The 13,805-nt window shown below is 40.6% G+C and overlaps 1 protein-coding gene across 1 annotated transcript; it reads left to right on the forward strand.

Annotated features, from left to right (window-relative positions):
- The first annotated feature begins 1,558 nt into the window (after positions 1-1,558).
- Positions 1,559-10,328, forward strand: C4BPB (complement component 4 binding protein beta). Its single transcript, XM_075540563.1, has 6 exons — positions 1,559-1,653; positions 2,170-2,343; positions 3,488-3,664; positions 7,520-7,613; positions 9,468-9,573; positions 10,155-10,328. Exons 1-6 carry the CDS (start codon positions 1,596-1,598, stop codon positions 10,296-10,298), a joined length of 753 nt encoding a protein of 250 aa, XP_075396678.1. The 5' UTR covers positions 1,559-1,595; the 3' UTR covers positions 10,299-10,328.
- Positions 10,329-13,805: the final 3,477 nt, after the last annotated feature.

Here is a 13,805-nt window from a genome sequence, read left to right on the forward strand (position 1 = left end):
CCATGGTCTTATTTGCACTTACTCCACACGACATCCAATTCAAGAATCCCATCATGTCAAGGAGAGTTGTACAATCAACGTGGCAAAAATATACGCAACAAAACGTTCTCCAATTCTGCAACTTAGACATGTATGACTCAGAGCCATTGAGACGGCAAGTCTTCAGAATAGTGGAAAACCTTGTGTTTCTCTCACAGAGTGACTAGTGGTTTTGAACTGCTGACATTGCCACTAGCAGCCAAACACATAGCCCCTATGCCCTTGGGTATCCAGGCCCACAGTAGACCCCAAATAATGCATTTTACATAGTAAGCAACCAACCCCTCAATTTTTTATATTCCTTATTTGTACAGTAGACTAACTTATCTCTTTAAATTGTGACCCACCAAATATTTTGGCAGAATTCTAACCCGAGGCCAGAGAGACCATATAGAAAGGGAAAGCCCTTGTACCCCAGTTCCCTCCAGCATATTCACTAGTTTTACATCTATTAGCAAAGCCACTTCAGAACACCTTTGACCAACAGATGTTGTAAACCTCCATTCCTCAAATTCTCCTTTGAACTGGTTTTTAACATTTTGGTGGTTCCTCTCTTAATTAATGAGTTGACTTAAATCTTTGACACATTTTCTATACACATGAGTGTCTGGTTTTTAACTTTTTGAAAATTATTCTTTTGTGCTCTAGAAACTAGAGCAGCTATGAGAAAACAGGGCAGCATATAATGCATGATAACTTCTCAGTGTGGGTTTTAATGGGTACGAGAGTCTCTGACTAGCTGTATTGTTTCCATCGATTCTGCATTTCTTTTCTTCGTCTGGCAGACAGTGGTGTGCCCTGTGGAGCACTGAGAAAGAAATCACCAATACAAGCGAAGCACAACCCGGTCCTAGAGTTCCTAATGCTCTCGTGTATGAGGAAGGAAACAATGGCAATGGGAGCCTGAACGAATGGTACTTGAGAGCTTCTGATGTGTTTTTATGCTTTATTTTTATTATTTTATTGAAGTGTACACTTTTTTGTCAGAACCATGACTCTGAGGTTTTCATTCAAGCGCATAGAACTAATTAATTGCTCAGAGTTCTAAACAAAATGAGTTCCTTCCCCTCCACCCCCATGCTGGAGAGAGTCCCAGAGGACGGACTGTGAACACTGGTAATTATTGACACAGGTCAAGGTCAGAGCAACAGTATGGGGCAAGTCTGCTGTGGAAAGACAATCCTGAAGTTCAAAGAGGGCTGGCCAACTGAATTTGCATTTCCAGAAACCAGGCACTTTCTGAAATTGAGTTTTAAAACGGCAGCTCTTTTCCCTTGTGACTTTTCAGAGTCCCTCCCTGAACCAACTTCCTTGCAGCTGGGTTTTGGGTTGTTTTAATTTTTTTTGGTTTGTTTTGTTTTTGTATGTGTGTGGTAGGATTATTTTTTTCCTCTTGATTTTCATATTCTCCAGGGAAGGAAAATCCCTAACACGTCTTCTCTAAGAGGGAGGTGGTTGCTGGTTTGGTCTTAAGTGGTATCAGAAGATCTAGGTGGATTCAAACCAGGTGTCTGGGCTAGGTTCTTTCCAGCCGGAGCCACATAATTGACCCCCAGATGTTTTTTCAATTTGTGGGCTTTCTTGTGCTTGTGAGGCTGACTTCGGCTTCAGATGGTACGTATGCTTTTCTGCAGCCCAATTGGCAAGGCGCTCTGCATTCTTCTGTGGGTGAGGAGGCATTCTTTCTAGAGTTGTAATGAGATGACTTAAAAAAATTTTTTTTAATGGAAGTCTCAAATATCTTGGCCAAATGTTCTTCCTTGGTAGGGGCTTAGTAAAGATTGAATGATGATTATTCTGCTCTCTCTCTCCAAAAAAAAGGGAAAGAAAAGCAATTCCAAAATGCTGAGAAGTCTTACATGTTATAGACTCTAGGTCTGCTCTTTGAGTCTCTGGGTAGGGAGTGTCTTTTAGGAGTGAATAGCTTGTGGTTTGATGTGAGTGAACAAGCTGTTATCCTTTTGAAAATCGAATGGTGAACTTGGAGTCAGGGATGGATGTGGACATGAAAGAGTAAAGAAGAAATCAGAATCAATAATTGAGAAAAAAAAGAAAGAAACTTGGATGGAGATAGGTAACAGGAGCTTCCTTACTGCACCTGCTAAGTCAATCTGTCTTGTTTCCTTCCAGTGGAGAACTGTCCAGATCCTGCCTCGGTGGACAATAGCATTTTTGTTGCCAAGCAAGAGGAAGGGCAGCTTCTGGGGACTTATTTTTGCCTCCAGGGCTACCATCTGGTAGGAAAGAGAACCATTCACTGCAATGCCTCTATGGTGTGGGACGCCCCCTCTCCTACATGCCACTGTAAGTTTGATCTTCCGGCTTCTATCCGCCTTGTCTTTCAGTACATTCGATCACCTTCCACCTCCAGTCGGCCCTGCTGTACTTTATAAGAGAAAACTCCTCAGTGTTTAGGAATATATATTTTTTCAGGCACTCAGTCACAGAACTCCTCAGCACTTGATCGGTACTAATGTATTTGAATGAAGGCAGTCAACTATTCACATGAGAAGGAAAGATTTCCCCCCACACGTTAAAACTCTTTGTTGCTGTTATAATCTAAGTGTGTGAGAGATTCTTGTTGGATCTCATATAATTTGTTTTTATATATTATGGGAAATTTTGAACATCTCTTAGACAGTATTAGTTTAACTTAATTAAAAGAATCAATCATTCCAATGGGAAAGAAAAATATTTCCCCCCATATTCTGACATTTTCTCTTGGCTATAGTTTAAGTGCACTTTAATTTTGTTGACTTCCATAACACTTACAAACTTTTGCATTCTAGGAAATTTCACACATAAAAAGTAGGCAAAAGGGTAAAATGTGCTCATGTATACTACCCACCCATCTATTATACAACTTTTGAACTGGGAGAAAACTGTGCTCTCAATTTACAACCAAGAACTGAGTGACTTCTTCAAGGCTGTGAAGCCCATTTGTGGTGTCCTGTGTCCAGATGGAGAAGTAGCCTAGGTCCTTTTTATCGCCAGCATTTTTAAGAATAACTGGGTGAGGTCGCCTTTGTACTTTCTCTTTTCTAGGATGAAACACATGAATATTTTTATCTGGTACTCACATGACTAAATTCACATCCCTGTGAATTTTCTCCTGTTTTTATTTATTGACCTACATCCTGGGTAAAACAAGAGACAGTAATAGACAGAAGGCTCAAGCAGGCTTTGCGTCACAGGATAGTAAGCGTTTTCCTGGTCATTTCCTGTCATATGCTTAATTCACTTTTCAATTCATGTGATTGCTGTACGCGATTCCAAGCTTTGCTGCCATACTATGTCCACCTAGTCTTTTCTTTGAGCTGCACTGATCTGGTCTATCCTGCTATTAGCCTCACCGTCGGTGCTCTCACCAAGGACCCGCGAGGTTCCGTTTTCACTGCGGCAGGCTTCAGCGTGTCATTTGCACAGTGCCGCTTGTTTTTGTTTGCAGTGGGCCACTGTCCTGACCCTGCCCTCTTCAATGGTGAGTTTAATTCCTTGGGGCCTGTGCAGATGAGCGACAACATCACATTCCAGTGTGACGATGGCTACATCCTTATGGGCAGCAGTTGGAGCCAGTGTCTAGAAGACCATACCTGGGAGCCTCCCTTGCCCATCTGCAAAAGCAGTAAGTGCTTCAAGAGGAACAATGGTCCATGCCAAAGACCTTGATTAGGAGCGACTTCCTGGGCAGTTGCTGGCTCCCTGCAACTCCGGCTTTGTTTCTCGGTGCTGCTGCAGCAGAAAGACCATCAGGGAGTGGATTCAGCAAACAAACGTCCTTTCTCACACTCTGGAGACCAGAAACCTGACTTCAGGGCACCAGCTCTAAGGGAAGCCGTCGTCTGGCTGCTCTGAGAGAACATCCTTGTCTCACTTGGGTAGCATTCTTCTTGGCAAGAGCATTCATCTGAGATGATCTTTATCTCAGGGCGGTATTTACCTCCTCATGTGTACCCCCCCACCCTTCCACCCTGTTCATACTTCATACCCCAGATGATTGGCTTGAGGCCCACACTATACTGGTAAGGTCTTGCTAACATTAAAAAAAGAAGGAGCCCTAATGGCATAATGGGTTACAAGTTGCACTGTAGACCACAAGGCCAGCAGTTCAAAACCACTAGCCACTCTTTGGGAAAAGATGAGGTTTTCTAGTCCTGCAAAGAGCACAGTCTCAGAAACCCACAGCATTGACTCGAAGGCAGTGCTTTTTTTTGTTTTTTGAGTAACATAACAAATAATACCCTCTTATCAAATAGAGTTACATTTTCAAGTATAGGGTGTAGGATTTATGACACATTATTGTTGAGGGGGGGGCGCATAATACAACCCATAGCAGACTCCCTTTTATCGTTTGGATCTGGGAAGAAGCATGATCTAGCACAGCAAGCGGCGCTCACAGGAACTACCAACACGAGTGGTATTTCCCAGGGAAACGAACCTCAGCGATGCGTTTCTTTTCTCCAGCAGGTTCTGTCCCACCAGGTCCAATACCTTTGTCAAATTTTCAAGATAGTGCTTTTAAGGGTTTTTTTAAAATACACAAAACAGGAAAAAGAAACCATAGCTCATCCATGAAAAAAACCACATATAGTCTTGAAAAATCCCTCTTCCATGACTACAATTATTTAATTATCTCTTAATTACATGTTTGCACAAACTTTTAAAATTTCCTTCACACACACACGTAGACATACATATTTATGTTTTAAGATGTATATCTCTATCAACATAACATTACAAATAAACACATCAAGTCAATTACTGACAGGTGTGAATTATATGACTATATATATATATATATATATGAGTGTATATATCTTCACAGTCATTGAACTTATTCTGATTCATAGCGATCTTATATAGGATACCTGAGGTTGTATATCCTTCATGGGAGCAGACAGCCTCATATTTCTCCTGTGTAATTGCTGATGAGTTCAAGCAGCCAACCTTGTATTTAGTAGTCCAGTACTTAGCTGACATGACCACCTCAGGGCTCTCTACTTCTGCCTCTGCCTTCAGGCACATATATGTTTGTTTCAAAATGGAACCTCACTATACATTTTTTTTAAGACAGTCAAATTCAGCAGTGGAGGACATTTAATTTTGAAAAAGCTTTTTTTCCATACAATATAAATAGGCATCTTTTTAGACAATACATGTAGTTCTATCTCTTGCTTTTTGTTGCTATTTTTGTTAATACTATTTTTTACTGAATTTTTAATTGTAAATTGGGTGAGGCTTATATTTCACACTATCAGTTATCTCTTGCTGCTTAGTGTCTGCCTAGTGATGCATCGTAACTCATCCCACATCTTTAATATTCAAAGGCATTTACCTCATTTCTCCATGGTGTTGCTACTACAAATAACAATGCAGTTAATTTTACCAGATAGCAATTTTTGTCTATGCTGTTATTTCTATAGAATAGCTTCATTATTTACAAAAGATATTTAAAAGGTCCAAGCTGCTCCGCTACAATTATTAATACATGGTTGGATACAAAACAAGTATTGAACACAGTTTGACTTCATATTGATAATTACTAGTTGAATATTGAAATGTAAAAACAATTTCATCCAACAAGGCTTATGTGAACATTTACTGAAGGATGTATGACAAGCAAAGGTTTGCTATGATCCTGGGTGAATATACTTAATGTTACAAAGAGATAAATGCAATCCTTATCAGAATCTGACATTTCATAAGTATGTGATTAATAAAAATTAGTTTTTGATCTTATTTGGAAAGATATATAGGTGAACACTGCATTTTTAATTTTGCCAAATAATTGGTAATATATATAGTTGGCTGGGCCAAAAATGAGGAAACACTTCTTTATCAGTTAGTAAGCTATACTATAAGGCTACTATAAGAAAAATAACAAGTCATAAGTTGTATAATTAATATGGCATTAAAGTGGCAAGGTTGTTTTATTTCTCCATTGCATCAATTTATAGGCCCAGAGAGGTAGAACACTTTAAATCAGTGAGAAAAGTCCGTCTTAATAGTAAGGAGAAAATTAATTAACCAAAAATTAATTCTCTACTTAAAAGAATAGTGGGGGTGCTAGCGCACCCCAAAACAATGCATTCTGAATCATTTAAATACGTACATTACGAAGCAGAATTATTCATTAGGAACGGAAAACAGGAGAGAATTTAATGTCTTGAGGTAAGATCAGGCCTTTGTAAGTTATAACTTAGAAATGAGATGTCACAAGGAAGAAAATGGACATTCTAAAATCAAAACTTCTCTCTGGCAAAAACACAAACCCCAAACCAAGCTTATCTCTGTGGCGTCTAATCTGACTCAGTGACCCTGTGAGACAGAGTAGAGCCGCCCCGTAGTGTGTCCAACCCATTGACACTAACTACCAAACCCCGGTCGGACTCACTTCCTTCAAGTCAGTGCTGACGCAGAATGACCCGCTAGGGCAGCACAGAACTGCCTTTGCTAGTTTCTGAGACGGTAGCTCTTTACAGGAACAGAAAACCCACCTTCTGCCGCAGAGTGACTGGTGGTTCTGAACTGCCGATCTTGCAGTCAGTCGCCCAGTACGCCACCAGGGCTCCCTCTATAGTAAAAGACACCGTAAAAGTTAGATACTAACAGACTTAGTAAAAACGTTTGTAACCTATCTGGTGGCTTAGGAGAAAATCCACCTACTCCTCACGATGGACTGTCTCCTTAAGAAAAATGTCACATTTGCATCATAGAGAAAACGCTGCTATTCAACTATTGTGTGTTCCCGTGGCAGAAAAGAATGCTGTGGTTGGACGCTGCGTCTGAGTTGGGGGTGGAGGCAGTTGGTGGGCAGCATGCGCTGGATGGGTGCTCTCCATGTTACCACTGGCCCCATAGATGCTGAGCATGGCCTGCTGCATGGCCTCCCTAGCGACTCCTGCTTAGGAAGAGAGCTGAGATGACAGGCATCTTTTGTGCCACATCGTTAGTGGAAAAACAAGAATAAAAAGTCCTATTTCCTAATAGGTTGCCTAACTCTCCACAATTCTATACAGACTCCTCCCCCTTGCTCCCTGTTCTGTTCTTTTTACCTGAGAACCGATAGAAGCACAACTCAGGTTGACAGCCGTATCAGCATCTCTTCTGAGCTTACCTGCTCCATCTCTTGTCTCAGGGAGCCACTTCTTCAGCCTCTACATTTACTCTTCCTATTTCCTGGTACAGGGAAAATTCGCATCTCTACAACTTCAATTTCCTTTCCTTAAGCTCCAGCCAGTCGGAAGGTACTACCAAATCCCCAATGACTTAGAGGAGAAGCCGGGTAGGAGAGGAGTCTTTCACATGAATAAATATGATTTAGAGGAGAAGCAAATAATTAGAGAACACAGACCCAAGTTCCTTATGGTCTGCTACCGCAGAGTCTGGTGCTGGCATAGACAGTTGCAGGTAGTGAGCACTGACCATTGCATTTACCTGGTCTTCATGACTCAGTCACGTCTGTCTTCCTTTCTCTCAGGAGACTGTGGCCCTCCTGGGAATCCGGCTCACGGCTATTTTGAAGGAAATGATTTCAATGCAGGATCTAATATTACTTACTATTGTGAAGAGAGGTAAGTGTATGCAGCCATTAGAACATGACACGTTGCTGATTGGGTAGCAGCATTGTTTGGGGGAACGACCTGATCTTTTTCAACCAAAGTGCTTGATTTCCTACTGCTCCAGGATCCTGAGTTCTCTCTGAGTTTGAGAGCTCTGGGGGAAAGATGGGCCTTTCTGCTCCCATAAAGAGTTACAATCTCAGAAGCCCACAGGGGTAGTTCTGCCCCACAGGGTTGCTATGAATTAACATCAACTCGATGGCAGTGAATTTTGGGGGGTTTGTTTTTGTTTTCAGCCCACTTCTAGCTCTTCTGAGTCTTCACAAGGTTCCTTCTGTTTATCCCAATAAGTGTATGACTTTTCCCCTTGTCGTTTAGATCAATAAATTTTAACTATGAAAAATAATTATTTTTCTTAAGATCTGCACATCAATAAACTTGCAGAAAAACAGAACCACAGAAGTGAAGAAATAGAAGGAGCTTGAGTACAGATCTTTAAGGCATCGTAATTAAAGTATTTAAAAAACAAATTAAACCCACGGCTATGCAGCCAATTCTGAGTCATGGCAACCCTATAGAGTTTTTGAAATGGTAAATCTTTACCTGCTCAGATAGCCTCACCTGTCTTCTGCACTGGCAGGTTTGAATAACCACCCTTGTGATTGGCAATCTTATCGGACAGCACCAATAGGACTTTGGATCAGCCATTCCCAGTTCAGTTATGGCTGACTAGACAAAAGTAGGGTAGACCAGAATTAGCAAAAATGTGGTGCCTGGAATAGTAACCAGAAAAGGAAAGATCAGGGGCTGTAGCCTCAGAATGGGAGATTCAGAAGAGGCACAGTAAACCCTTTTAAGAGCCTGATGTAGGAAATGGGGTTATTATGAGGACGGTGGAGAAAGACACACCTTAGAAATGGCTGCCGTATTGAGCCTCTCCGCATGGTCTCCCACTCTGTGAATCAAGAGCTTTGGTTGCTAAGCAATGTACTGTCCTTGCTTTCCTACAAGGAGATTGCGTTTCTAGCAGGGTGTTGACTTATCATGTTTCCCATTCCAAACAGTCCTATTTTGCCAATTCTAATCCATTCCAGTTTCCCTTTGTACACCACGACAGAAGCAGGACAAGTCCATTTGAAGTCCTGAGTTAGTCTGTCTGACCACCAAATGAGAAGATTTGGGTGGTGCAAAGGGCGAAGCTCTCAACGACTGCCCTGCAACTTGACATTTCAAACCCAGCCCGAGGCCCTGCCCCTATTTCTGAATGGTCTCAGCCTTGAAAACGATAGGTCACAGGCGTTGTCTGCCACACATCGGGTCCCCATGAGTCAGGGTTGACTTGCTGTCGGTTGGCTGGTTTGGTCACCCGTGAGACAGATCCTCTAGACTCCCCCCCACCCCTTGACGTAGGCTTATTCACAATGAGGCGCATGACCTCACTGGTGTTCTAGCCCCATGAGGTTCCTAGCCAACATTTATGGTTTTTCTAATTAAAATCTACTATCCCGATTTGGCCTGTTCACTAAGATTTATTTGGGGAACGACCATAAATTCCAGTTCCTGTTTAGAACATAGATGACCAATAGAAGTGCATTTTAAGGTTATTGAGGAATTACATGCTTCTTCTCTTACCCTTCCCACCCAATGCTCCTCCCATACAGGTTCATAATTTCTGAGCTCTGTGCTGTATGGGTAAACTCATTAGTTGGCTCTCCTCACCTCCATGCCTAGCGAGTGGCTTTACTGTATAGTTGTTTTATGACATTGAGATAACTTAATAGTGCATTCTGGCTACATAAAATTAGCGATAGTTGTCTCATTCCAAAGGAGGAGGCTAATTGTAGTGACATTCTAATTCCTATCCAGGTACTGCTTGGTGGGCACCCAGCATCAGCAGTGTGTGGATGGAGAGTGGAGCAGCACTCTTCCATTCTGCCAACAAGTCCCACAGACTGAGCTGGAGAAGGTCCTCGTAAGTAGTGTGCTCATGGCCGTCTATTCCCAGCTGTGTCTCCAGGCTTGCTATTATTCCTAGTAGATGCTCAATACATACCTATTCAATTTGGAATCAACTTTTTGAACAGGTTGATGGGGCTTGATTTGTCTGTAGAATGGAGCTGATGAAGTAGCAGATTATAAAGAAGTTTCTATTTGCCACCACTGTCAAAAATGCGTGCTACATCTCTGTTGATAGAAGGTGTCATCTTCTGTTCCCAGTATAGGAACAAGTTGCTGCATGAACTCAATGTCTGAGTCTTGGAAGCACTGCTCGATAGTCTAAAATCTTTCCCGACTCTAAGAGAATGCTGAGCAGTAACGCTGAACTGATCAATTCTACTTGAGACTATTCTTTGGGTTTATATTTTATTTAGCCATACTACTTTACATATATTGGCTCTGGCATTAAAATAATTTGCTATTTTGAAGATCTAAATTCTTACATCTGCTCTTTTTCTGAACCTCTATTCAGATATCTAATTGCTATATACTCAGAATACATAACTGTCAGTTATTAAGTTGTGACTTAAAAAAAATTTTCCCCCTTCTCTTCAGCTTGCCTTTCAGGAGGGTAAGGATCTTTGTCAAGCCACAAAGGACTTCCTGAAAAGATTAAAGGAAAGTGGCCTCATAATGGAGGAAGTAAAATATGTCCTGGAGATGAAAAAAGCTGAATTGGAAGCAAAAAGGTTGCTTTAATATTGTGTCAAAGCAGTGTGGGGAATAGAAATTGACCCACGAAGAAACATTCTTCTTGACTCTAACATTGACATCGGAGTTATATCTCATTTTGCTAAAAGGAAACTTCACTTGAACCAAATGCAATTGCATAATACACTCGGTGTGTGCGTGTGTGTTTATTGTTGCACTTAGGATACAGACGGGCCGAGTGTGCCGGCTGTCTGCTGAAGGCCAGGACCAGATAGCTGTACATTAACGGGACTGAAGGGTTTTATCTCCTGTTTGTAGGGAGAACTGGGAAGCTTGGAACTCAGCTCAGAGTGTACTTTACATGTTTTTTCTTTTAAAAATCATTTTATTGGGGCTCATACAACTCGTAGCATAACCCACACATCCATCCATGTGTCAAGCACATTTGTACATTCGTTGTCTTCATTATTCTCAAAACATTTTCTCTCTACCTGAGCCCTGGGATCAGCTCATCATTTCCCCCCTCCCTCTTCTCTCCCCCTCCCTCGTTAACCCTTGATAATTTATAAATTATTATTATTATGTCATATCTTACACTGTCTGACATCTCCTTTCATCCACTTTTCTGTTATCCGTCCCCCAGGGAGGAGGTTATATGTAGATCCCTGTTGTACCTTACAATTTAACATGAGACACATAATAAAAATAAAAATTCACCTTGATTGAAAAATAGGAACAAAAATGAACCTCTCATCTTAAGAAAATACAAAGGAATAATATCCTTAAAATGACCCATTGGGACAGAAGTAGCTAGCGTTAGAAAACAAACTCTCTCTTGGGTTCTCCTTGTTTCTTATTTATGAAACCAGGTTTCCAAATCTTCTGAAGTGATATTATTGTCTTTTGGATTAAATCCAGCCCTGTTATGGTATATTTGAGGTTGTGCAATGCCTGTGAATGGATTTTTTCTTGTTTTTTAGAAGACAGAGGAAATAAGAATCCTAAGACTTTCTGTTAATATGCATGCCTGAGCTGACATAGCAAATTACTTCTATCTCGCACCTTGACCTACATGAAGTTATAGAGAAAATATAGCCAAAATACATAAACACCTTGAAAGAACAAAAAATCCTTAGGTGAACTAACTACAAAGGAGACTCAACAATGGAACGTGTCCACAAGTAGTCCACAGTCTGCTATTAGACAGCACACATACATAACGTTGTTTCAGGTGGTTGGTCAGATGAAATAGAACACTTCAGAGAACATGTTCTGGGAGTGCAGATAAGAGGCAGGTCATTTCATTGTGGGAGAAGGAGGCAGAAATACCTTCAAGGAAGAGGTCATCGTTATTTGAGTCTTCAAATGAAAGCATAATTTAGAGATATAGATTAGGGAGGAAGATATTCTTGGTGGAGAGAATGTTTGAGAAATGGATTAAGAGGGTCATAAACTTTTAAACCAAATCAGTAATTGGATAATAATAATTTATTCTAATATCATTTGAGTAAAAAAATTTGATTTGGCATTCTTCATATTTCAATATTGTCTACACTAGCAAGACTTTTGGATCACTTAAATGTTTGATCTTAAGGAATTTTAAAATGAATTTTGGTATATCAGAAACAATACAACCATTTATAGTGACTATTATGAAGAAAGAGAAAATATTAAAGTTATAATCTTAAGTGATATTATAATACAGAATCATAGATACTTGTAACTGTATATATAAGACATTTATTCTTGTGGAATAAAAGAGATTCATTCATTTGTGTCTCAGCTAAAATGAGTTGTCTTGGAATAGTGAAATTACATGTGCTTGCTCCTTTTAATTTCTTCGATGTTTTTGAGTGCGCATTTAATAACATTTAAAAAGAAGAGGAAGTACACACTGAGAGCCTGAACATATGATATGTGTTTCTAAAAAGACAGAGGCAGGACATGTGGCATGTGTAGGGACTAGCATATCGTCTAGAGAGCCTGAATGAACATGGTAAGTGGTGGGAGAGAAGACTGGAGAGATGAGTTAGTCAGTTGATGGAGAGTCCTGAATGGCATATTAAAATAATTTTAACTTTATTTGGTAGTAAGTGAGTTGACATGGAAGACTTTCAAACTTGACAGTGATAGGATGGTTTCTAATGGAGAATTCCTCTTTTAACAATAAAATAGTATATATTGGTAGGTCTCTAATCAGAAACAAAACAAAACCCAAACTCAGTGCTATTGAGTCAATTCTTATTTCCAATAACCTTCTACTTTACCAAACACAATGTCCTTTTACAGGGCCTAGTTTCTCCTAATAATATATCCAAAGAATGTGAGATGGGGTCTCACCAGGCTTGCTTTTAAGCAGCATCTTGGTTGTACTTCCAGGACAGATTTGTTTGTTTGTCTGGCAGTCCATGGCACTCTCAGTATCCTTCAATATTCCAGGTGGTGCAAATGGTATACATTCTTCTGCTAGCCTAAAGGTTGGTATTCAAACCCACCCCAGGACTCCTGACTTTAATCTTCATAGGACCAGACCATTCAATCTGTTCTCCCATGGAGTAGCTGGTGGATTTGAACTGCTAGTCTTTCAGTCGACAGCCAGGCACTTAGTCATTGTGCCACCAGGGCTCCTTGGTTTTTCTTCGAGGATGTGGTTAAGTCCATGAGAGTTGGTAAGATAGTTAAAGGCGTGAAGAAAACAATTCAAAGAAGGACTGGGATCTCTATGCCTACAGATCAGAGGAAATGGTGAAGATAAAAACAATTCAGAAGGAAAATTAGCCCCCAATTAAAGTATTTTTTAAAATAATAAGATTTTAAAAATAAAGATCTATCTATGAGGGGATAAGTCTAAAGTATTGCTATAAAATCATAGAAATCTTCATTAAACTAAAATATATGTATATATATTATTTTTTTAAAGAAAGAAAATTCGAATAACTGTTTGTAAAGTTGAGAGTAATGGAGGACCAAAAAGTTTTGGAAGGTAACTGGTCGGCACTGTTAAATGTGGCAGAGAAATCAGAAGAGCTGACTTAAACAAAATTTGCACTTGGAGACAATTGCGTGTTTTCAGAGGAGTGTGTGCGGAGAAGTGTGGGTAGCTAGACCAGAGTTAGGCAGGAGAATAAGAGGGAATGATTCATGAGGAAGAGTTGGCAGGAAGCATAGTCTAGCTTTTTGCAAACTTTGGTATCTCACGGAATAGGAAACTCCAGGGTGTGGCAAGATTGAGGGAACATTTCCGGGTGGGAGACACATTGCCCAGGAGGTAGGAAGAGAAGAAATCTCCTCTGAACCAGGAGGGAGTAATGGGAGGAAGTCTGAATAGAGGCATTTAGCGAATAGCGTAGTCAAGAGGAAAGTCCATCTACTGAGAAGAAGACAGTTTGGAGAAGCGGAGAGACCATATGGAACAGTCAATGGGCAAGGCCAAGGGCAGGCCAAGGGAGACTGGGAAGTGGTATTTTGAAAACCTAACTTCAGCGGTGACATTTCCTTGCACTTAGTTCTTTGAACGGGACTGTCCCCTGTGTTCGCTGCCGTGAAATCAGTCCT

The sequence above is a fragment of the Tenrec ecaudatus genome, chromosome 1 (assembly GCF_050624435.1).
Source record: "Tenrec ecaudatus isolate mTenEca1 chromosome 1, mTenEca1.hap1, whole genome shotgun sequence".
NCBI classification, from domain to species: domain Eukaryota; kingdom Metazoa; phylum Chordata; class Mammalia; order Afrosoricida; family Tenrecidae; genus Tenrec; species Tenrec ecaudatus.

Bases quoted from the DNA above. Each gene is read 5' to 3' on its own strand.
- C4BPB (XM_075540563.1), top strand. From the start codon at position 1,596: ATGTTTTTTCAATTTGTGGGCTTTCTTGTGCTTGTGAGGCTGACTTCG. The intron at 1,654-2,169 runs GTACGTATGCTT...GTTTCCTTCCAG, and splicing joins GCTGACTTCGGCTTCAGATG to TGGAGAACTGTCCAGATCCT. The intron at 3,665-7,519 runs GTAAGTGCTTCA...CCTTTCTCTCAG, and splicing joins CTTGCCCATCTGCAAAAGCA to GAGACTGTGGCCCTCCTGGG.